At 43.9% G+C, this 26254-nt stretch overlaps 1 protein-coding gene across 1 annotated transcript in view; it reads right to left on the bottom strand.

The window, feature by feature from the left end:
- CA12 (carbonic anhydrase 12) overlaps positions 1 to 26254 on the bottom strand; it is a 462957-nt gene that overhangs the window by 187159 nt on the left and 249544 nt on the right. Inside the window, exon 8 of the mRNA XM_044077750.1 lies at positions 14196 to 14322. Within this exon, the coding sequence (XP_043933685.1) occupies positions 14196 to 14322 (127 nt within the window). The remainder of the gene's footprint in view (positions 1 to 14195; positions 14323 to 26254) is intronic.

The raw sequence follows: 26254 nt of genomic DNA, 5'->3' as shown, positions 1-26254 counted from the left end.
CACTGCATGCTCACATCTCATACCATGCTAGACAGCCCCAACACACATAACTAACTGTCACAGGAGGGAGAGTCCCCATATATGTCAGGGATACTGTGGTGGCAGGCCAGGTAGCATACATCCTACTAAGTATGGAACCACTGAGTGAAGGCTCAGTGTCTGTTATTTGACATGTGTATTACTGCAGGTATGAGCACATGGGTTTCCATCCAGTTATTGTACATCCTGACAGTACATGGTCTGTACACTTGTGTGCACTGAGACTGGACCCTAGCCATCTGACCCGTGTATTTCCATGTACATGTGCATAGTGCCTGCATATTTGCAGTGTTACCTACTGGAACTGGTACAGCTTGTTTGTTGTACAATGGACTACATGCAGCCCTGTTTACTGTAGCTTTGTTTGCATGCATGTTTGCTTGCAATTACCCTGGAATACTGATCACACCTGCAATGCATAGTTATAGAGCTTCTGTGGACTCCTAGTGCCATCTGCATAGCTTACTATATGTATGTCCATGTCCCACTTGACAGGATGTCACTGTTTGTCCTGTTCACATGTACATTGCCTGTGACACAGTGCATATGACTTACCTGGCATGTGTCCACGTGAGCAGTCATATATGCTACTGCTAACTAATCACAGGCACTACACCTTCACATATTCATCTTCTGTTGAACTACCTGCTTCGCTAGGGACGGCCTGCACCTGTCACCCCTGGGCTTTCAGATATTGGCAAAGGCTCTTGCTACCCCATAGTGCCTATGTTAGGCAAGGCTCAAATGACAAACCCACCTTCATAGGTATCACAAGGGATAAGAAACTAAGAGTAATGCTACCCAACGCCAGAAGTCTAAACCTCCAGATGCATGCACCCAAAACACTCCTTGGCATGGAGAACATCGATATCTGTGCAGTAACAGATGCCTGGTTCAGGGCTACTGAGAGCACACCAGCACTACCAGGTTTAACCTGGTTGATTTCTTTGAAACAGTCACCAAGGCCATTGACGAGGGGAAGGTGGTTCACACAGCCTACCTGGACCTTGCAAAAGCCTTCACAACAATACCCCACTTGGGCATTCTAGAGAAGCTCACCAGCTTAAATATAAGCCCCTATGTCACTAGATGGATTGCACAGTGGCTCAAGGACAGAACCCACATGGTTAGAATTGCTGGAGCCATGCCAGACTCCAAACCAGTTACGAGTTGTGTCCCACAAGGCTCAGTCCTGGGACCTCTCTTGTTTGGTATATATTTATTGGAGGTACAGGCCAACACGGACGGACTGTGGCTGACCAAATATGCAGATGACTGCGAACTGGCCACCATAATCGACTCTCCAGCCGACACAAGCATCTTCCAAAGGGGCATCATAGAAACAGACAACTTGTGCCAGAGCCATGGCCTTCAGCTGAACAGTGTTTAGAAAGGGGAATGTGCATCCTGTAGTCTGTTCACCTAGTTGCCAAAAGGGACATTGTCCTCACACACACTAACCCCCCTCAGCCAAAAACACACACTTGCCAATTGCAGGATTCAAACCCCTATCTGACTATGTTATGACACTCAAGACAGACACATTAGCAGAGTGTGCTATTCGCATTACTGGGAGGTTTCCTTCTCTTGCTGTACTTATAGGGTGCTGACATCATCAGTGTTTAGAAAGGGAAATGTGCATCCTGTAGTCTGTTCTCCTAGTTGCCAAAAGGGACATTTCCCTCACACACACTAACCCCCTCAGACAAACACACACACTTGCCATTTGCAGGATTCAAACCCCTACCTAACTATATTATGACACTTGAGACGGACGCATTAGCAGAGCATGCTATTTGCATTACTGGGAGGTTTTTCTTCTCTTGCTGTACTTATAGGGTGCTGACATCATCAGTGTTTAGAAAGGGAAATGTGCATCCTGTAGTCTGTTCACCTAGTTGCCAAAAGGGACATTGTCCTCACACACACACTAACCCCCCTCAGCCAAAAACACACACTTGCCATTTGCAGGATTCAAACCCCTATCTGACTATGTTATGACACTTGAGACGGACACATTAGCAGAGTGTGCTATTCACATTACTGGGAGGTTTCCCTTCTCTTGCTGTACTTATAGGGTGCTGACATCATCAGTGTTTAGAAAGGGAAATGTGCATCCTGTAGTCTGTTCTCCTAGTTGCCAAAAGGGACATCTTCCTCACACACACACACACTAACCCCCTCAGACAAACACACACACTTGCCATTTGCAGGATTCAAACCCCTACCTAACTATGTTATGACACTTGAGATGGACGCATTAGCAGAGCGCGCTATTCGCATTACTGGGAGGTTATTCTTCTCCTGCTGTACTTATAGAGTGCTGACATCATCGGTGTTTAGAAAGGGGAATGTGCATCCTGTAGTGGGTTTTCCCAGTTGCCAAAAGGGACATTTCTCCCACAGACTTACACACACACCAACCCCACTCACTCACACACTGAACATTTGCAGGATTCAAACCCCTACCTAGCTATGTTATGACATTTGTGATGGACGCATTAGCAGAGTGCGCTATTCACATTACTGGGAAGTTTCTTTTCTCCTGCTGTACTTATAGGGTGCTGACATCATCGGTGTTTAGAAAGGGGAATGTGCATCCTGTGGGGAGGCAGACACCAAGCACACTCTGGCTAAGCTGTCATTCCCTAGGGCAAACAGCCTAGTGTTGACCTCTACACCCATATGTTTAATTGTCAAATGCACATTATTTGTTGCTGGTAGACTGTTTGCACATCTTTATTGCCATAGCATTCCCTGTTTGTATGAACAACTTGTGCATCTGTGGAAGATGTTTGCATATGGGAGGGATCCACTATATCACGTATGTCTCTGTAGTCATTTAACTGTGTGCACTGGGCAGACTGCTGTAATGTGGTTGGTTCCTGGAATAACACATAAAAATACCAGATATGTGTGTCCAACTGCTAAACTGAGATTTGGCCTAAGTGTGTGAGCATGCCCAGTTCAGCCTTCCCATGGCATGTTGTCTGACATATGTCTCATTTATCAAAGTGTGTGAGCATGCCCAGTGTGAGCATTCCATATGTTGGACTCTGCAGCCCACCACATTTGTGGATGAGTGTGAACTTCAACAAATATCACCCGCTTATGGTTGTGTGTTGTGTGTCATGTTGTGTAGTTACTGTACAACTGCTTTGTGTGTGAACACAACAGGATTATACTGTGCCTGCAGTGTTTGCATGGGATACTTTGCATACAGTTGTCAACATCCTTTCACACTGACCTAACACTGTAGTACTGTATAGTGTACTGGTAGTACTTTGACTGTGGTGGACAGTATCCTGGGCTTTAGTGCTATCACTGCTTTACATTTCGATAGTGAGCACAACAGCCTGGTTAGGGGCCAGTTGTGTACATCTGACCATGTTGCATTCTGTTCAGATATGAACTACTTAAACCAGGCTTGTCCAACATTGGTAGTGTATTCCACAACATAGGTGTACATTTGCAAACACTAGCGATGTGCCCTAGTCCATGTCTAATGCTAGTTGGAGAGTGTGTTTGTCCTTCAACACACATTGTAGTGGAGTTTGCCATGACATATGTCATGGTTAGTATACTGTGCCTCTGTCTACCTGTGACATGACAGTGATACCCAGGATAAAGCTACCATCTCCCATCCACTCATCAAGATTCCTATTGAGGAAGATTGATAAGTGACTCTATGGGTAGCCTGTACTGGGGTTCACTCATGGGTGGGGTGGCTTCTGTGTTATGGATCATGCAGTACAGCTTGTCCTATGTAAGTCAGTGCTGGGGTTCAGGTCTCTCATGTGCATAGCTCACTGCCATTCAGATTGTACAAGGTGCAGCATGTTTATTGATACCAGCAACACAGGCAACACATGGCATCTGTGCAAGCTCTTTGATACTCCTGGTGAGGTACTGTTGGGGACTTTACGGTTGATGGAGGTGTCTGCTGAGGTACATCCCACAGGGGCTATTGTAGTCAATTGTACCACTGATGAAGGATGACTGCAGAGCCACAATGACCTCCCCTTATCTAGATCTGACAACCTTCATGATTAGGTGGGTATATGGTATGTTTCTGTAAACACTACAGCACATGTTTGTCCAATGCAGGATATCTATCACCTTGTGTCCCCAGGTCTCTCATTACATGTTAACTACATAATGGGTTAACACCTATGTGGTAATTGGTGGGCACTTACTGTATATCCACGGGGTTGACTATACACGTTTCTGCAATTAGCTTGCTGACATGGCTATGGCACCAGTTGTCTGTTTCTATGTGGCCCTTTTGTGGGATGCTTGTGTCAGCTGGTGGATCATATGTGGTGAGCAGTTTTTAGTCCTCTGCAAACATGTTCGGACACAGTCCTTCCATGTTTGCCTGTACCTATGGGACATATATACCAGACGAGGGAGATCCCAGGACCAAGCCTTGTGGGATGCCAGTTATATCTGGTTTGTAGTCTGACATGGCTGCAGCATGTCTGACCATGTCTGTTCTGTCCTTGGTCTGGTTTGCAACCCCTCTACTGACATAGGGGTTTATATTTAAGCTGGTGAGCTTATCTATAATGAACACGTAGGGTATTGTATAGAAGCCTTTGCAAGGTCCAGCTACGCTGTGTGGACCACATTGCCCTCATCAATGACCTTAATGACTGTTTCAATTGAGTCAAACATGTTTAGGGCAGGATCTGCACTTAAGAAAGCCACACTGGGTAGGGTCCAGTGTCAGTAGGTCCCCAATATCTTTATGTCTGTGGTACATGCTGATCCTTTCCATAGCTGTGCAGACCGAGCTTCTCAGGATTCTGGGGTAGTAGTTTTCAGTATCCATTCAGGCAACACCTTTGTTGAGAAGGACCACTGTTGTTGTACACTGCTCTTTGGGTACATATTCTGTGGTAAGGCTGACATTGAGCAGTAGTGTGGTTTGGCATTCCATTCATCTTGGAGTCCATGTTGCACTAAGCCCAGGACACCATCTCATACCATTGCTGCTGTGTGTTTTGCTTTGTAGATGTTGGCTGTTACCTCAGCATCTGCAATGTCAGGGGCCAGCAGTCTGCTGGGATAGATATTCTGCATCTGGGGTTTGCACTGCACCTGTCAGGATGTATGTTGGCAATATGTGTGTGTGTTTGTGATATTTGTGTGATTCAGAGCATATCTGTGAATTCCCAACATGGTTCCTACCATCAGTTGTGAAAGCCTTGGGATTATCCTTAGTGTCCTGTACAATTTGTATCTTCATAGGTTCATAGGTTCATACTAGGCTATCCACCCTAGGGCATTTGTTAGCCTAGCCAGAGTGTGTGTGGCTTTTGCCACCCCTTGCTATGTGAATATTATGGCCATTTATGATTTGCTTTGCTGTGCCTCTGTCTGGACATGACACAGTGAAGACCCCCAGTGTAACTCTACAATCATCCATCCACTTGGCAAGATTCCTGTTGAAGAGTGTCAGTGAGGGGCTCTGCCTAACATGGAGTGGGATTCTGGTCCAGGGTGTGGGGAGCCTCTGGATTATGTATCTGTCCCACCAGCACATCCTATTTCATTATTTGTTGAGGTTGACATCTCTCACTCTCACAGCTCCGATGGATTTGAGTTTTCTGGGGTGGAGCATGTCCATTACTCCTGTGTTGGGCATGGCCTTCTACAACAGGCATGCAATGCCTCTGTGTAGGCAGTATGTGACTGCATTCAGCTGGGGTGTCTACAGCCAGGCAGCATATGACATATATTTGAGACCCTTTATCCTCTTGGTGAGGTACCTTTGAGGTCTTTCTAACTGCTGCAGGTGTCAGGTAAGGTACATCCCATATGAGGCATTGTACTAGATTATGGGTGTGATTAGAGAACAGTATAGGGGCACAATGACCTCTGTTGACATAGATGTGAATCCTTTCCTGATACGGTGTCAAATGTAGACAGTCTTCCTAGCCACATTGGCAATGTGGGTGTCACATAACAGGTTACTGTCCACTTGTGTCCCTAGGTCCCTGGTTACTCCTTCCATACATAATGGTTTACCACCTATGTGGTAATTTGTGGTACCTTGTTTGGTATTTGGTGGGACATTCATACTGTCCAGTGTCTTCAGGATGGCTGGGTGGGGTTCCTGTGTGTGAGAGTGTGGTCTGTAGCATGCTACAGACTGTACAGCAGTCTTGCCTACAGTTAGTTGCACATGGGTGGACTCCAATGCCTTGTGCATTGTCAGTTACCTGGACGTATGGGTGTCTGTGCTGAATATGGATACTCACCCTCCTTTTATGTTTTGTTCCAGGTTTTGGGGCCATGACACATGATACGTGGTATAACCTGGTAGTGCTGGTGTGCTGTCAGGAGGCTTGCAGCAGGTTTCTGTCACTGCACAGACATCGATGTTCTCCATACTGGGATGGCCTTGGGAGCATGCATATTGGGGTTTACACATCTGGCATTGGTCAGCATTACCCTTATGTTTCTTTCCACTTATGTTTTCTAGGGTGGTGGGTCAGTCTTTTCAGCCTTGCCTACAAAAGGCTCTATGGAGGTGGCAAAGGCCTTATCCAATATCCAGACGCCCATGGTAACAGGTGCAAGCCATCCCAAGAACAGCTGCGTGGCTTGTCAAGCATGACATCCCAAGCAGACAGACATTGATCCCCTTGGAATGACACCAGTAAGTGTGCCACTTGCTATGACTGATCATTCCGTGTTTGTACTGTGGCATTATTCTTGGTAAGGGTAGGATGCTGCAAACGGTGAGTGTCATACCGGCCTGGACTACATAATCAGAGAGCTCATCTATGTCTCTTTTCATGTAGTCTAGGGAGGTACATCTCAGGTCATTCACACCAGCATGGACTATGACTGCATCATATTTCTACTTGCTTTGGAGTGACCTGCATACTTCTGTTATGTGGCAATTTGTGGCAGCCTACAGGCAGCTTACTGTACCCTTTCCCTTGTTCAGTCTGGTGTGGGACAGCAGTGTGTCTGACTATGGAGTCACCTATTACAACTGTATCAGGCATGTTGTTTCTCCTTCTGGCCTGTGACTGTTTGGCACACCAGCTTTGTGTACTATGTGTTGCATGTGCTATGTTTGGAGGTTGTTTGATTGGGTGTCTGCTTTAGAGGCCTCTGTTGGTGTGCTGTGTTTGTAATTTGTGCCTCCGGGAATGTTTTTCTGTGTTTATGTGTTTGGTTTGCAGTTGTGATAGGTCTATGTGGGACTGTGTTTGTGGTGTGTGTGGTTACCTTCTCCTCCTGACTAGTTTTGGGAGTACTGAGTTGAGGGAGCTCAGCCTCCAGTTTGGATAGATGGTTGCATCTCTCACATATATTTGTATTTCTTGGGTGGAGTTGGGGGTTGTCTGTGTACTTGGGGCAGGTGTAACATTGCCTCAGGATTCACAGATTCAACTTGTTGTGGCTGGCCTTAGTGGATTGTATGTGTGGACAGATTTTATTGCCATACTACTGATCAGTGATTACTTCATTGTTTATGTTTGCTCTATCATGTAGTAGCTTCCTCATTCTCTTGCATGGTTTGGTTATGGCTGGTGTCCACCATGCCAGATTCCTGCGTATGGCATTGTGTCTTGTTTTAATTTAGGATTGCATAATCCAAGCATTCCTGGCAGTGTTCATGGAATGGCTGTATTACAGGTTCTGAGGTGTGGCCCATATTTTGCACCTGCACAGGACCTTTAATGGATTCCACATCAGTTTGGAGGAGTGCAAATATTGCTTAACACATGTTTTCCACTGTGGTTTTCTGGCCAGGGACTGTGGTCAGGATTTGTATATCCAGTGTGATTACTCTATGGTCTGGTTTTACCAGTGAGCAATACACTTCTCATCTTGCCATCCAGTACCCATGTTGCTGATTATCACATCCAGTATGCTTACCCCTCTTGTGGGAGTGGTACGTTGTTCCTGGGCCTTTTGGTTTATGGATTCTATGAACTTTTGTCCTACACTGTTGGAGCTAGTATAATGCTCCCAGTCTATGTCTGGGTATTTTCAGTCACCCAATATAATGTGGTTTGGAGGACTTGATATATTCATGTATTCCAGCATAGGCCAGGTGCAGTTCCTGGTGTTGGGACAGTAGTCTGTAGCAGGCTATAAACTGGGGGCAGTTTTAGCCACTGTTACTTGACCATGGCTAGTCCATGCTGCTTTTGTTGTGGTACCAACATGGGGTGTGGTTATCCTTGACAATTCTTGCTAGTCACCCTCCTTTTGTAGCTTGTTCCATGTTTTGAGGCTGTACAGCACAGTATGAGGTGTAACCTGGTAGTGTTAGGGTGCTGTTGTGAGCCTTGACTCAGTTTTCTGTTACAGCAGATATCAACATTCTCCATACTGGGTGAGTTTAGACTGCATGCATCTTGCTGTTTCGACTTATCCCTTATCTTATTCTTATCCCTTCTGATACCTATGGAGATAGGTTTGTGTTTTGAGCCTTACCTATTCAGGGCACACTGTGGGTAACAACAGCCTTTGCCAGTATCCATACGGCCTGCACTGATAGGTGCACGCCAGTCCTAGCAGGTGGTGCATCATGTCATGCTCAGCATGTCATCCCAGACTGGCACACATTGAATCCCCTTTGACTAACTGCGATACTTCAGTCAATTATTGCACTTGATCATCTCATTGTCATGTTGTGGCATGATGCTTGGTGAGGGTAGGATGTTAGTCAGGGTCCTCAGGTGTGCATATAGTACATGGTGTTACATTACTTAACACATAGCATTCATGCCTCAGGTGGTGCTGCAGGGCTGCCTCTGTCGGATGCGCATATTACACTTCCCTGTACATGTTTGAGAGCAGGTTGTGTCATGTTAGGCATCCCTGTTACTATATGAGTGAGTCAGAGAGGGTATCATTCCCAGGGTTCCTACTGAGCCAGTGTATGTGCTATGCGTTGCCTCTTTGCCAAGGCCAGGGCATACTGGGCACGCCTCCTTCTGCCTACTGGGGCAGGCTCAGGTTGTTCCTCCTCCGAGTCACGCCTGCCTGTGATGGCCTTGGCAATGGTGGGGGCTGTTTGGCCCGCCCTATGCTGGTCCTGCTGCAGCTGTTTTCGCAAGATCATATTATGTAGCATAGCACATACCATGACAATTTGGGTACATGTAGTTGGTGTGTACTGCAAGGCTCCACCAGATGTGTCCAGACACCGGAACCGTGACTTGAGCAGCCCAAACACACGCTCTATTACATTACATGTTTGTGCGTGTGCCTCATTATGGCACTCCTGTTCAGGTGTGTGTGCGCGTTTCTGATGGGTGTCATCAGCCACGGCTCCAGTGCATAACCTGCATCCCCCACTAGGTGTCCATGCGGGATGTCCCCATTGGCAAATGTCTGGTACAGCTGCGTCAAATGCCAGATGTGGGAATCATGGTAGCTCCCAGGACAGCCAGCACACACATTCATTATTATGCCCTGGGCATCACACACAACCTGGCAGTTGATGGAGGGGAAGCCCTTGCGGTTGATGTATGCCCTACCCCACTCACCGGCTGGTGCTTTGATGCGTATGTGCGTGCAGTCTATTGCACCCACTACCTCAGGGTATTCCGCTATTTGCTGGAAGAGACGCATATTGCTGGCCAATACCTCACGGGCATTGGGGAAATATACATGATCACCGACATGTGCTGACATGGCATCCAGGAACTGGTGCAGTACCCTGGAGGCTGATGCCTGTGATATCCCCATCATATCACCAGTTGGTCTCTGGAAGGTACCTGTTGCTAGTATTCTTAGGCCAACACATACCTTGGTTTCCACTGGGATGGGTTCCCTCTGTTGGTTCTGTGTGTGAGGCGTGGCCTGCACAGCTCCACTATTTGCTGCAGGAGGTCTCTGTCCACTCTATAGCGCTCTACTATCTCCAGCTCATGTAACCCATGGTAGGTGACCCTGGGCCTGTACACTCTTCTCCGCCTCCTCACTGTGGGTTGTCTGGCACCATCTGCATTGTCACCACCCTCAGCAAGTCGCCTATGTCTCATTATGACAGCTATGGCAGCCCCTAACATTTCTGCTCTGAGTTCAGCTTTTTCAGTTTTCACTTCTGATAACTTAACTCCTGTCTTGCAGTGTCTCTTGAGAGAAACATCCTGCACTGCTGTTTGCAGAGTTTTAAGTGCTGGGCTGGGCTACTATTCTGCCTGTGTAATTGCCTGCATCTAATTGTTTTCACCTGCTAGCTCCAGCAGTATTCCCTGCTAGCTTCCTACTAAATCTGTTGCTTCCTTTTTCCTTTCTGTTTCCTCAGGGTGGAGCCATGTGTAAACCAGCAGAAACACGCTCACAGTGGCTTACACGCGCACACATACTTACACGGTTCAGAATCTGCTTATTCAGATTAAAACGCGTGCACGCCCACGCAAACAGTGTTAAACATCTCCCAACACACTCCCACATGCTCAGTCTGCCTTACACGCGCGCACACTGCCTTACTCGCGCTTCATGGCATGCACACGTGCGCATACACATCCAGCAAGAAACTTTGGTGTAGGCAACAGTGTACACCTTCCATTTCTTGACTTTCTCATGCTTAGTTAGTGGCACACCTCTTTCCATGATATCTGTCTGACATCTGTCATGTAACTCTGACCTCCAATGAACTGCATTTCTTTCTACCATTCCCCCCTGTGATGTCACCTATCTCCTACTCTGTTCCTCCCCCTTCTGTAACTCTTACACTACTCAGACTGTGCTCATTTGCTATGTGACAGTGGAATTCAGTATCCTTACACTCATTTGCATCAGATTGCCTACTAATGCTTAGTTACATGTCTTAGACTCAGCTTCCCCCCTTAGCAACCACTACACGGTGGCCATGTTGGTTTTGGTCTGCTGGTCCCTGCATTGACATTCCATGTATTGCATAAAACCTACATTTGTAGGTTTAAAACCTTCGTTTTTATGTTTTATACAGCGCAGCCCGCTTTGCGCTGGGCGCTTGGTTTAAACATCGGCAATCGAAAAAAAAATTATATTTTTAATATATTTGCATCAGGTTACTTTGCCAATGGCCACATATTTGGCCATTGGCATGCTGCCTGACACATATGCACCCTTTATTTGAGCTGACATGGCTCCATTGTAGTTTTTAGAAACGTACTCAGTTGTCAACTGAGTACATTTCTGCAGCTAAAACGGCTCTTACACGGGCTGTTCTGGGCTTCCTGGATCGCTAATCATCCTCATTTGCATGCTATTCGGCTGCAAGTGAGGTGATTAGCTTATCCACGCCCACTCCGTGTAAGAGCCGTTTTAGCTTGTCTCTTACACGGACTTTGGGCTGTTCCTGGATCGCGAAGGCTGCATGGAGTCTGACACTACTCTTAGACTCCATGCAAGCCTTCGTGAATCCGGCCCACTGTGTTTTGACTTAAATAGGATTTGTCTAAATCTCTTACCTAAATCCTATTTTAATAAAACCTGCATGAATGAAACCAAGTACCCCTCATGGCTAGACCAAAGCAGCTTATTATACGCTTACTTAAGTAAAAGAAGACACATGTAGGCATTCCATTTCACATTTCTGTTTGACCAAAGTCATACAATAAATTAGTACTTGCATTCAGACCTCTCAAATGTATAGATTTTCACAGAATGTGCAGATTTTGGCCTCATATTTTTGGTCCATTTTTCATAAAATTGGGGTTTTCTGGCAAATTAGTTGTTAATCATTAAAGGCTGACATTCAAAAATAATGACAGACATTTAAGTTTCAAACTTCATATCTTTCAGAAAATTCATGCTAATGAAAAACCTGTTATTCAACTTTCTAAGTTTGTAAGAGTAATACTTAAAATTGTCCATCTTTTGGGGCCTTTGTCCCCACTTTTATTTATGGCTTTCTCCAGATTTCTTGCTCTTGAAGAGGTTGAGAGGTATACCTGCATTATGAACTAGCTAGTTCATGCATCCATTCCAAGCTGTCATGCTCCTTCGCCTATGAACATTGAGCAGTACAAAATCACTCCATCATGTAGGCAAGGCAGGATGAAAGTGCTCAACATGCAACCAGTATCTACTGATTGATGATTCTTTTTGTACGTTATAAAGAAGACTGTGTTCATGGCTGGGAGCACTACAGTTTTCAACTTTTAATGGTAACATAAACTGATCACAAAAGCTAAGACTAAAAGGACCCCACACGCAACACAAGAACATTGCAAACCTAATAGCACTCTCAATGGTCATAGTCTGTCACACTACATGATGGTAAGGAGCTGATTACAAATTAAAAAAGTATTCCACTGCTGCATACATTACTGTTTAACTCACAGTACCATTGAAACCTTCTGTCTGATGGCATGTTATACTAGCTAAGTGCTATTAAAACGTCCGTGACACTTGCAAGTACACCCACCATGAACTTTTATGTCATCAACACCCAGGCATTTGATACTAGGAAGATTTAATAGTAAAGTTTAATGGCAGGAAATGGCACAGAGGAATGGATACCTGACTGCAAATCCATGTGACTGAAATTTGATTAGCAGCCCCAACAAATGAGAACCCAGGCAAGGAGGGGGAGAAGTGAAGGTGCATTGCCTGCTTTCCACCCCTGATGGGGTGGGTTGGAATGTGTACTCTCAGGAGCATACTGGGTGGTGGGATTTCTCTGGTTGAGACCAAGGACATCTTCAAGGGGGAGTGTTTCTTGAGAGGACATGCCCTTACTGAAATGAGAGGGCACACTTCTCTGCATTCCATTGCATGACCCCTCCCCCGTGCTTCACCACGTGTGTGCAGGGGATAGGTTAGTATACAATAATCCAAACTACCCCTATGGCTGTTTAAATGAAAGATGCTCTTGGTCATCTCTTACCTGGTGATGGGGAATGGATCAGTCAATTGGACAAGGGTGAGTATAATAATCAGGAGGCACCAGGGGTAAAGAGGACAGAAAAATGCATAATGTTGCACAGTATGAAAAGAATGTACTGAACATGCTTCCAATGCGTCTTTTAAGGGATAAACCTGCCTTTGCACCTTCACACCCCAATACTTACATATAACAACTGTGATACTGTCAAACTTTGGAGAAAAAGGAATAATTGTAATTCCTTCTTCCTGAATGCTTTGTAGCCTTAAAATTGTTTATACATGTGTTTGGAGTATATGGAATAAAGCCCTCTCATGGGAAAACAGGGTTCTTGCATCTCACAAAAATACTTTTCTTTTTGTATATCTTACTTTTTTTAAAAGTACTATACTACTTACATATCCTGAAGATGCCCGTATTCAATATGCAGTGATGTTACTGCATTGCTGTTTCACTGAAGTGATCTCAGTTTATACATTGGCACAGTCAGTTTCACTCACATCAAGTAGACCGCATATTCAGTGTATGATATGGTTAATATTTAGGGTAACACTTCAACAGTCAGGAAGAAAATGAAGAAGGTGATAGAATATATTTTGTCCATTTAGTCTCTATTTTGAGTCAATACAGACATACATTACTGCTATAAATTATATCCTTTGCTGTAGCCAGACATATAAGATAAATGCTAGAGATCAGCTGATAAATAGATTATGTTAAAGTGCATGAAGACTAGTTAAAGAATGTCTGTCCATAAAATAAGATCTGGTTATAACAAGAGATGCCTCAGAAAGAGGAATTACCTTCTCGTTTACATGATGATGCAAAGATATTTGTCTTCCCACCCCACCCCTTTTAACATGAACACACATAGGGCCCAATTCCAAAAGACCTGCTGTCAGTGTAAGTGACCACTCACACTGACAACAGGCTGAGAGCACCTCTTTTGGAATCTGGCCACTGATGTAAGCCTGTTTATAGATCAAAGTAAGTCACTCACACTGAGAGCACCTCTTTTGCGATCTGGCGCATACAATTTAGGAGGAAAAATGAGGGAAAGATGTGGAATGCAAATATGTCACATATTGTCAGGAACATTGCTACTTTTTAGAATATGGTTTGGAGCTGTTTGTTCTCACTTTTTATCCCAACAGTATTTATTCTATGTTTACTGATGAATATGCTTTTATTTACAAATACCTTGGGCTTTAAAATGTGATCAAACAACAGTGTTGTTGTTATTGTGAATGAGTAAAACAGCAATCACATATTTAAAGCACACTTGAACCACAAAGCCTACCTTCTTTGAAAGATGCCAGTAGTTCTCTTTTTGCACGTTCCTGTTTTTGTCGGAAATTGTTGACCATTGGCTGTGGAATACTGTCACCCACATTAGAAGAAAACAATGCTGTCTCCAAGGAAAAAAGCTGTGGATAATTCAAAAATATTACCAGTGAGTAAAACACCAAGACTATTTGTTAGAAATGTGATACTAATTCTTATACTTATAAAATCCATTTGTGGAGGCATGTATTCAAGTAAATTTGATAAGAGGCAGGATGAAATAAACTAGGAAAACAAAGCAATCATTAGAAACTTTTATTTTTTCAGGGCCTTGACGGGACAGGCATTGGAAAACATCTCTGACATATGTGGCGTTGTGTCAAAATCTGAGGCATAAAGTATATAGTGGTAGTTTGATTACAGCAGTCTATTATTAACTGTTTTGACACCAGCTAGCATTAAAGGCTTAAGGTAGATAGAAGCGACCACATGCTGTAATTTCACAAGATTAAAACCCTTCCAGATGGTAGAGGTTTACTGATAATTTTACTTAGATGGCCTCAAGGAGTAATACTGTGATCTATACAGCTTTATGTCAGGCCTACTATGAAACATGGTGTTTCTGACTCCAGAGATGGCATTTCCTGCACCTCAGCAGACTGAATCATCTGAATACCAGAGAATATGTTCCAGTGTCAGTGGACACAATTCTCATTTTTTCCTTGAGCATGTCGCAGAAAGACTGGGTATGACTTTCCACAGTCAGTATAAGACATGATCTACTGGATATCATGTTCCCAGACACAATGTTTGTTTTCCTCAGTGTTAATAACAAACAAGGATACATGCATCACAACCTTTGCAGCCTATCTTCAGTACTAACTGCAGGGAAGTCACCATTGCAACCTCCAATTGAATTATGCTTACTGCTAGGGTAATGACAATACGAAGAGGTTGTAAGTATATGCCTCAAATCCCACCCTACAATAGTTATTCCTCTGCTACCTTTACTACCCCCACTAGGTGTTTCAGCTGCTTGAAATGCTATGACTGATGTTCAATTGCCAGGCACTGGTAGCACTACTGAGAATGTAGAAATCACAGAGTTAAGAAGTCTAACATACATCACTTTATGTCGTTTTCACTCCACATGAAACCATCAACCTTGATTTGCCCTAATTTTAAATGTAGAAATTAATTCCATATTGCAGCACATCATAACACCTGCAATGCCTGCACTATAGGATCATAGGAGGTTACTAAGCTACTGGCCTTGGGGCCCTCACAAGCCTAGCCAAGAGTTTATCCCCAAAAAAGAAACCTCAGTCAGCACCTGTTACCCCTGAGAAAGTAACAAAAAGAGCTTGACATGATCTAATAATCTTCCATACTGTGAGTTACCCATGTTATATAATATTATTAAAAAAATGCATAGCAGTACTGAGCTAACCAACTACCAGTTAATTAACCTGGCTTCATGGAGCAGGAGGATAGAGCCACTGATTGTGACCAAGGTTATTGGAGTTTGATTAATGGTTCTGCATTGGAGGAACCAGTAGAGAAATGGAAACATGAAATGGGGTGGTGTGATCACATTTCTCAAGGAGAGGCAGAGGATTCTGTGCACTTCAGGGCTCACTGCTGATGCTAATTCATGGGTGGAGATCAGGGAGAATATCACTCAAGACTCAAGGGGAGGGAATTTACCTTACAGAAATAAGGAGGTGCCCTCTGCTATCAGCCCACTGCATGCTCCCCCACATCCTACCCCTCCCCGATGCCTCACCAGATACATGGTAGGAAGGATGGAGAGGAAAAACTAGAAAAACCTTGACCCACTAATGATGGCTGTCTGAATAATGACCACTCCCAGTCAACCATTGACCTAGTAATAGGGAAACCAATGGACCAGTTGGCCAAGAGAAGTGTGATAATTGCTAAGCAGATTTGGAGAAGCAAAAAAAAAACTACCAGCTAGTCAACTCATATTTAATAATACAGATTCATTTTTAAGCTTGTTTACTAAGAATAAGTATTGTAGCCTTTCTGGTAGATAATACCCAGCACCTCATATGTGCATACCATGCCAAGCCTGTCTGACAGCCAGCACCACTGTGTCAGTGAACTGAGCTACTTTAATTGCTGATGGCATGGACATGATTTCTATAAATATCATTCTTATCCATTAGCGTTTGGCTCCTCCCAACTATATACAGACATCCTTCAATGAGATCAGGGAGAGCTAATAAGAAGGGCAAATGGACGACAACCAGAACTACTATAAAAAGAGTAGTTATAACTTTAGTGGTACGGGACTGGAGGAAGTCTGTGAAGAGAAACATCTTGGAGTGATTACTTTAGCAATCAGTTATATGAGAGGGATGTCCTAAAGAATAGTCCAATGCTAGGTTACAGATGAACATAAAGGAATGCCATACGTTCTCTGAACAAGGTACTACTAATGTGGTTGTACTTTGGATAATGTGTAGACAGGATGGGAACCACAGAGGAAAAAAAACAATTGTTAAAAATGGATGGAGAGGGAGCTAACAATATGGTTGAGGAAAGGGATATGGCTGGCATGCAAAAAAAGTCTGGAAGCAATGAGAAAGTAAGTTTAAATAAAGAGGAATTGAGATCAGCCTTTCCTAGACAGACAGACTCATCATCTGGTTAGCTGTAATGTGGAGGCATGTATCTGAAAAAGAAGGAGGAAGACAGAATGAAAGAGTAACACCTGGAAGGAGAATGATTTGTAGATTTTAATTGATTTATTTTTTTTTTATACAAACTAAATTGGCCATCAAAAATGTAATTTAGAAGAAGCACCAACAAGTTCGGTCAGCAAAAGTCAGAGGGAGAAGGAAGCAGCAGTTAGAGAATGCATTGCAGTAACTATCATGGTGTGTGTGTGTGTGTGTGTGTGTGTGTGTGTGTGTGTGTGTGTGTGTGTGTGTGTGTGTGTGTGTGTGTGTGTGTGTGTGTGTGTGTGTGTGTGTGTGTGTGTGTGTGTGTGTGTGTGTGTGTGTGTGTGTGTGTGTGTGTGTGTGTGTGTGTGTGTGTGTGTGTGTGTGTGTATTTCTATGTGAAAGAGTCTAGATACTTAATAAGATTACAGTCCTGGAACTATTTCTAGATTTGAACCAAAATACACATTTTTACTGGATTCTGATAGTGTTAAGTGATCACCTAAGTATATGGGGGTTGGCAAAAGTTACAGAAACTATACAAAAACCTTGTTAGACCATGACATCTTCTTCTTTCAGCTTTTCCCAGTTAGGGGTCACCATAGCAGATCACCTGTCCACTCATGATTGGCAGTGGAGTTTTACAGTGTCAAGTTGCCAGCCCAGCACATAACCTTCCACAGAAGGCACACACATGCAGACACTTACACCTAGGGCCAATTTAGAGTGTCCAATCCACCTACAGCATGTCTTTGTAATGTGAGAGGAAACCAGAGCACCCAGAGGAAACCCACACGGCCACAGGGAGGACATGCAGACTCTGCACAGAAGGCACCACAGCCAAGGATCGAACCAGAGAACTTCTTGCTGTGAGGTGACAACACTAACTGCTGCACCACCACAGCCACCCCTTTTTAGACATTGACATGATTTTCCCAAAAGCACTACTGAAAGCAAAACCCATTAGTCAGTTTTATAATTTTTGTTGTATACAGAGGTTAGAATATAACTCTTCCTGAGGAGATACCTATGTCTAGAATGAAGACTAATTTCCCAAGCTAATATCATATTTTCATGAATGTCTATTTTAACAAAAAAGGGCTTGAATATATTGTTGGTGATGTTCAATAGATGCCCTCTCCTACCATTGCTCAAAAGTAAGCATTGATTTTGTAGAGGATTGCATACCTAGACCAATATTGCAAGTGTTATTATTATTATTTCTGTTTATATTATATAATGTGCCTGCTTCATTTGATGAATGCATCCCAAATGGTGATGATATGAGGTAGAGAGAGAGTAGGACAGTGCATGTGCACATATGCCAGCAGAGCTAGCTGGAGTTTTGTAAAGAATTTTATGTCATTTGAGTATCACACTGATTTGTACAGAAGCTTGTGTTAAAAATGTATTTGTCGAATTAGTTGCGTGTGTTAAAAATACATCAACAGTGGGTCTTGCTGAACAGAACGAGATACACATGTATGTCAGACTGTATTATTATAACCGATTAAATGTATATGTTTTAACACAGAATTCTGGAATGGAAGAGGTTAATCTCAGTCCAGCTAATTTTGAAAAATAGGTTGAAAATTAAATGGGTTGGTTTAGGCCATAAAGATTTTATCTTACAGGTCTGATTGCAGCCAGAGAAAAAAATGTCTGGGAAAACCTTCCCTAATCTGATCAGTAAAAAAACAGTTCCCTATACTAATCTGGTATATCCAAGGGTCAGTTTCAAGGTTACTCTCCAGTCCAGCTGGTGAATCTGGGAATTTTGAGGCAATGTTACAATTGCCTTATGTACACAGACAACCCTCTCCTCCTTCCAACAAACTCTAATACATGTGAGAGATGCAGTTACATAGCCAATCTGGAGGCAGAGCTCTCTCAACCCAAGACTGGCACAGTCAGTCAGGAGGAAAAGGTAACCACGCACACCACAAATCCAGTCTCACACAGACCTATTGCATCTGCATACCCAACACATAAACACACAAAAACATACTCGGAGGCTCTAAATAAAAATCTGTCTAAACAGCAAAGACCTCCTAAGCAGATATCCAAGCAACAGCCACCCCTCAACAATACCCATGAATCACATTTCTCACAAAATCAGTGTGCCTCACAGTCACAGCCCTTAAGGCCAAACAACACACCAAATACACTTGTTATAGGGGACTCTATTGTCCGGCACACTGACGTCCCGCTCACCAGACTGAACAAGGAAAAGGTCACTGTAAGCTGCCTGTCAGGTGCCAGGATCTGCCACATAACGCAAGCACTCAGGTCACTCCAAAGCAAGTACAAGTATGACTCCGTCATTGTCCATGCTGGTGTGAATGACCTGAGATGTACCTCCCTGGACTACATGAAAAGAGACATAGAGGAGCTCTCTGACCATGTAGCCCAGGCTGGTATGACCCAGACCTTGAGTAGCATCTTGCCCTCACCAAGAATGATGCCACAGTATAAAGACAAAATGATCAGTTTCAACAATTGGCTAAAGTATTGGTGTCATTCAAAGGGGATCCAGTGTCTGTCAGCCTGGGATGACATGCTCGATAAGCCACATTGCTTCGTTAGGGACGGCTTGCACCTGTCACCCTTAGGCTTTTGTATACTGGACAAGGCTCTTGCCACCCCCATAGTGCCTTTTTTAGGCAAGGCTCAAAGGACAAACCCACATCCATAGACAAACCAAGGATAAAAAAACTAAAGGTAATGCTACTCAATGCCAGAAGTCTAAACCTCAAGATGCACACACTCAAGGCTCTCCTCAGTATGGAAAAAATCGATGTCTGTGCAGTAAAAGAAACCTGGTTCAAGGCTCCTGAGAGCACCCCAGCACTACCAGATTATAACTTATACCATGCGTTTCAGCCCCAGAACTCGGACTGAAGCACAAAAGGAGAGGGAGTATCTATATTCATCAAAGATACCTTCACCTCCAGGTTAGTGGCACTGCACGAAGTATCGGAAATCATCCATGTGCAACTAACAGTGAGCAAAACTGCCTTTCAGTTTTTAGCCTGCTACAGAACACCCTCCCTATTACAGGAACCCCACTTGGCATTCCTGAGAACGCTGGAGAATATGAAGGTCTCTCCAAACACTATGTTATTGGGTGACTTCAACTACCCAAACATTAACTGGGAAAACTACTCAAGCCCAAACACCCTCGCCCAATGGTTCCTTGAATTTATAAACTCTAATGCAATGGAACAACTGGTCACCACTCCCACAAGAAGGAACAACATATTGGACACCAACATGGGGACTCTATGTTCCACACCAGAGATAAACCCCTCATTGGTAAGATCAGACCATAAACAAATTTCTCTGGACATCCATATCCCGTCCCCACCCCCAGCCAAGGAAATCACTGTAAAGAATTTCTCAAAAGCCAACTTTGCACTTCTCAAGACTAAGGTGGAATCATTCAAAGCCCCTGGGCCAGAGGATAATACAGCCCAATCCGCAGAATCCTTTACAAATGCATTCTATGAGCACCTGCAGGAATGCATGGATCGTGCTATCCCAAATAAAACCAAGACTCACTCCTCCAAAAACAGGAGACCAGTCTGGTGGACCCCAGCCATAAATAAGCTATACAACAGAAGGAGGGAGCTACTACATGCCAGAGCAAAATCCCAAAATGGGAAGGCATCTCTGATCAGTATTAGTAAGAAACTTCGATCCCTCATAAAATCATCAAAGGCCAGTTTCGAAAGAAAAATTGCCCTAGACACTAAAGATATCACAAGGCCTTCTTTAGTTATGTCAGGAACATGGGCGGAAACTCCCAGATATGCACTGAATTGTTGCATAACTGTACAAAATATACTGAACCTACAGACATAGCCAACATCCTGGCAAACAGATTCAGCGCAAACTTCTCCCCCCCTTCCCCCCCAAAGGAGCAAATGCCTATACCAACTGAATGTAACATCCCTGACATCACAGATGCACAGGTGAAAGCTGCCCTCTCCAAAGCAAAATACACAGCATCTATGGGACCGGACAGTGTACCAGGCTGCGTCTTACATGAGCTCCAAGAAGAACTGAACCCTCATATTAAGTCACTGTTCAAACTTAGCCTTACTACAGGATATGTACCCAAAGAATGGTGTACAGCTACAGTGGTCCCACTCCACAAAGGTGGTGCCACAACGGACCCCGGAAACTATCGCCTCATAAGCCTGACTAGTCTGGTCTGTAAAGCTATTGAGCGTATTATCATGGAACTCATAAACAAAGACATTGGGGCCTCCAGACACTGGACCCTACCCAATTCGGCTTTGTTAAGGGCAGATCTTGACTCTTAAACCTAGTTGATTTCTTTGAAACAGTTACCAAAGCCATAGATGAGGGCAAGGTAGTCCACACAGCCTACCTGGACCTCGCAAAAGCCTTCAACACAATACCCCACTCGGGCATCATAAATAAGCTTACCAGCTTAAATATCAACCCCTATATCACAAGATGGGTTACAAACTGGCTCAGAGATAGAACCCAGATGGTCAGAATCGCAGGTTCCATGATCGAATCCAAACCAGTTACAAGTGGCATCCCACAGGGCTCAGTTCTGGGACCTCTCTTGTTTGGTATATACTTCTCTGAGGTTCAGGCTAACACGGGGGGATTATGGCTGACAAAGTTCGCAGATGACTGCAAACTGGGGGCCATAATCAAATCTCCAGCTGACACAAGCATCCTCCAAAAGGGTCTCACAGAGACGGATGCTTGGTGCCAGAGCCATGGCCTCAAGCTAAATGCTAAAAAGTGCATAGTCATCCCCTTTGGGAAAAACAAGGTGCCCACAAATTACCACATAGGTGGTAATCCATTAAGTACAGAAGAAATAATTAGAGATTTGGGGACCAACGTAGATAGTAATCTCTCCTGTGATAATCACGTTGCCAAAGTGGTTAGAAAGACCTTCTATATAGCCCACCTTATCATGAAAGGGTTCGCATCTAGATCAAGAGAGGTCATTGTGCCCCTCTACTCATCACTCATCAGGCCCATAATTGAATACAATGCCCCTTTTGGGATGTACCTTACCCGACACCTGCAGCAACTGGAGAGACCCTAAAAGTACCTCACCAAGAGGATCATGGGATACAAACAGATGTCCTATGCAGCTCGGCTAAAGAAACTCCAGCTCTGCTCAGTTGCTTACCACCTACTCAGAGGCAATCTATGCCTGACGTACAAAGCCATGTCAATCTCAGAATTAATGGACATGCTCCACCTCAAAAAATCCAAGTCCCTTAGAGCTACACGCTCCAGGGACCTAAACCTCAGCACAAAAATAAATAGGACATGCTGGAGGGACAGATTCATTTCCCAGAGGCTCCCCTCACTCTGGAATAGAATCCCAGTTCATGTTAGACATAGCCCCTCGCTGACCCTCTTCAAGCGAAATTTGGACGCATGGATGGGAAATCGCAAATTCACCCCTGGGATCTCTCCTGTGTCCCTGCTAGACAGAGGCACAGTAAACTAATCTTAAAAGCGTACCTTCTCTGACCTACCTTACAGAGGCACAGTAGGCTAATCTAATAGGGAGGCAGAAGCCAAATACACTCTGGCTAGGCTTATAAATGCCCTAGGACAGATAGCCTAGTATCTACCTATGAACCTATGAATCTTATTGCATCATGCTTAGGGGTGAACAAATTGCTACCCTGGAAGGCTGGAAGTTTTTTAAATTGTTTTATAGCATTCAGATGTTGCAACAGATCTTAGCAAAGCTCTGGGTATGTATTGGACAAGAGTCAGGTGACCAGATGTGATGTAATTTTATAACTACCAATGAAATGATTCTTTAGATATTAGTGAGCGATATGACAGAACTCTCTCAGCAGCACTTTGTTCTTCAGAACCTGACAGTAAATATCTCTCACAGATATCTCACACAATCTCACACCTCATCTTGCCTTGCCTTGCTGTAGTAAGCAACTCAACACCTCATTTTGCCTTGCTGTAGTAAGTAAGTTAACTTGGGAACAGTAATTCTTTAGTCAGTCAGGACAATATAGTGACATTAGGTAAGTATTGTTTGTGGTCAGACCGAAGTCCTGTTTGGGGCCTGGAGAGAAAGAGAATCCAGCCCCAGGTCTAGAGGGTGGTCCCTGTGTGCTCTTAAGGGAAACTGTGCTTGGTACAGAGCACTGCATCTGACAATACTGCATGTATCCATTTTTATTCCTAGTGGCCGTCCCTCACTGGTGTCAGTGGTGAGGATTGAGGCTCCTTGATTACTGGCATGGAGTAGGGAATCTCACATATTGGTGGGCAGTGGGTGGGATATTAATCGAACTTCAGTAGCCTGTGGACAGTTGTCACTGAAGGTGTGTGTACTCTCAGCAGCAACAAGGTAAACATATAGATTTTCATTTTCCCAACAGTTTTATTTATTTTTGTTAGTTTAGTTTAGTCATGGAAAGCAGGCAAAGATTTCAGCAGAGGATTATGGAAAGCTGACAAAGAACCAGTTGGCCAAGGTGTGCAAAGCCAAATGACTGGTACTTGCCAACCTGACTAAAGAGGAAATGATTTCAGCCTTATTCACAGCTGCAGCACGGACAATTAACCAGGAAGACAACAAGTATGGTGATGGGGATGTACAGCTCCCAGAAACAGGACAATTTATCTTTTCTTAAGAGAACATAAAACCCCATCTGGAGTTAAAGGGACTTGACCTGGAAGCCAAAAGTTTGGAATTAGAATCAGCAGAGAGACACGGCATTTGGAGACTGAAGAAAATGAGAGACTGTGGCAAGTAAAATATATGGAATTAGAATCAGCAGACAGACTGCAGCATTTGGAAGCCAAACAAAATGAAAAACAGCACCAACATGAGAGGGATATGTTGATTCTTTGTCAGGGTCATGGAGGTAATGGGAAAGGGAATAACCAAACCTCAGAAGGATTAAAGGTTAGTAAATTTCTTCCACAGTGTACAGAGGGTGATAATTTTGATAATTTTATTCATATATTTGAAAGACTATGTAAACAGTATAATGTTGACGAAGAGCTCTGGGTATGGTTCCTGACCCCCTTACTCCATGGTAAAGCTGCAACTGCTGTTTCTAAATTGTCTGATACTGATTGCATAAACTATGATAAAGTTAATCAATGTTTACTGGAATGTTTTAAGTTAACACCTGAAGCTTACAGAAAAAAGTTTTGTGAGCATAGATGCAAGGCAGATGAAAGTGTATGTGATTATATTGCTAGGCAGAGCTTTAGGAGGGACCCCATTCCAAATACCTTTGGCCTGGGTTCACCTTGGCTGGGAGGCTGGAAAAGGAAGCAAACAGGTAGATGTGTTTGAGGATATCCCTGCAGATATCTTGATAGGGGATGCTTTTGATAATGTAGTATCTCGTTTACATGCAGTTACATGCAGTCAGGCTTGAAGACAACCATGTGGGTCTGGTAACATGGGTGAGACCCAGACAGACCCCACACCTGAAGATGGAGCTGGTGATGTGGCTATTTCAGGGAGGGAGATACCTTGTAACAGTGAGCCTGTACATGAGCCACAGCTGCTGGTAGGTACTGATGTTCCCATGGACAGGGTGACTACAAGGACAGAAGTGAGTGGTAGTACACAGGCTAACAGTGAGGCACCGCTATCAGAAGTTGCCAGGCTTCCTGTGGAAAAACAGCTTGGAAGGGGCACAAAGATAGAGTTGAGACAGGCTCATCTCTCAGACCCTACCTTACGAGGCTTGAGGGAGGTAGCTAAGGATGCATCTGCATACTGAAACAAAGGGTTTCTGTACAGAGATTGGACCCCAGAGGGAGGGCTAGAGGGTGAGGTAATACAGCATCTGGTAGTGCCCAGAGCCTACTGTTTGGCACTTCTAGCCATAGTCCATGACATTCCTTGTGCAGGCCATATGGGCTTAAAGCATACCAAAAGATGTATTATTCAAAACTTTTATTGGCATGGGATTGCAAGGGATATAACATGGTACTGTAGGACCTGTGAGCAGTGCCATAAGGTAGGCAAGGCAGGATACAAGGTCAAAGCTTCTTTGATGCCTTTGCCTGTGATTGAAGATACATTTCAGAGGGTTGCTATGGATATTGTGGGGACTCTGACTACCCCACATTCCACAGGGAAGAAGTATATCTTGGTAGTAGTAGATTATGCTACTCGATACCCTAAGGCAGTGGCACTGTCCTCCATTGAGGCAGAGAAGGTGGCAAATGCTTTGTTAGAGATTTTCAGCAGGATATGTTTTCCCAAGAGAAATACTGACTGATAGAGGTGCCAGCTTCATGTCAGACCTGGTAGCTTGTCTGTGGAAGCACTGTGAGGTGAAGCACCTAAAGACCACCTCCTACCACACACCAGACTAATGATCTTGTGGAGATGTTAAACTCTGCACTAAAGACCATGCTATGGGCATTTGCAGACCAGTTTAAGAGAGAGTGGGACAAATATTTGCCCCATCTGCTGTTTGCATACAGAGAGGTACTCCAGGAATCCACAAGTTTTTCACCCTTTGAGTTGCTGTATGGGCATAGGGTGAGGGGGGGGGGCTTTAGATTTGATTCGTGATGAGTAGGAAGGTCTGTTGTTGCATATGTCCTAAACCTCAGGATAAGGCTTAGAGAGCTCATGGGCTTGGCCCAGGAGAACCTGGCAGGAGCCCAGCAGCAGAAAAAGATTTGGGACAGAAGGTTATGGTGCTCATTCCTGTCAGACACAATAAGCTGCAGACAGCTTGGGAGGGACCCCTTGAAGTGTTAAGGAAGGTCAGTGATGTTAATTACATGGTAAACCTGCTAGGAAGGAGGTAGGGGCACAAATTGTACCATGTCAAAGATCTCTCAAAGATATCTCACATAACCTCACAGATTATCTTGCCTTGATGTGGTAAGCAACTCAACACCTCATCTTGCCTTGCTGTTGTAAGTAACTTAACTAAGGAACAGCAATTCTTTAGTCAGTCAGGAAAATATAGTGAGATTAGTTAAGTATTGTTTTTCTGCATCTGTGTGAATCTATCCAACTGTGTTATTTTTGTATCTCCTGTAACTGAAATGCTGGTGTATGTTATAAATGGATATTCAGTATTCTTATATTTTCTATTTTATTATTAAATATTTCTATGCCATTCATTGTGGCCGATCTTTTAGATAATACTTTTAACATCTTAAGAGTACTTATGCTTATTTTAATGACAATGTGTCCGCTCCTGAAAGCCTTGCTGCATTGGTCAACATCTGCCATTTGTATTAGTATTACTTTTACTCAGTATAATTGGGTGCCCATGTAAGATCCTTAGAGTAGCTGACTGGTGTCAGTGCAATTACTTTATAGTCAGGGCAGAGGGGGCACAGCTGGTAAATCTGTGCCAGC

Source organism: Protopterus annectens, chromosome 7.part0 (assembly GCF_019279795.1).
Source record: "Protopterus annectens isolate FY-2018-M chromosome 7.part0, PAN1.0, whole genome shotgun sequence".
Lineage (NCBI taxonomy): Eukaryota > Metazoa > Chordata > Ceratodontiformes > Protopteridae > Protopterus > Protopterus annectens.
The sequence above is the reverse complement of the archived record's forward strand: the minus strand, read 5'-3'. Positions and strand labels throughout refer to the sequence as shown.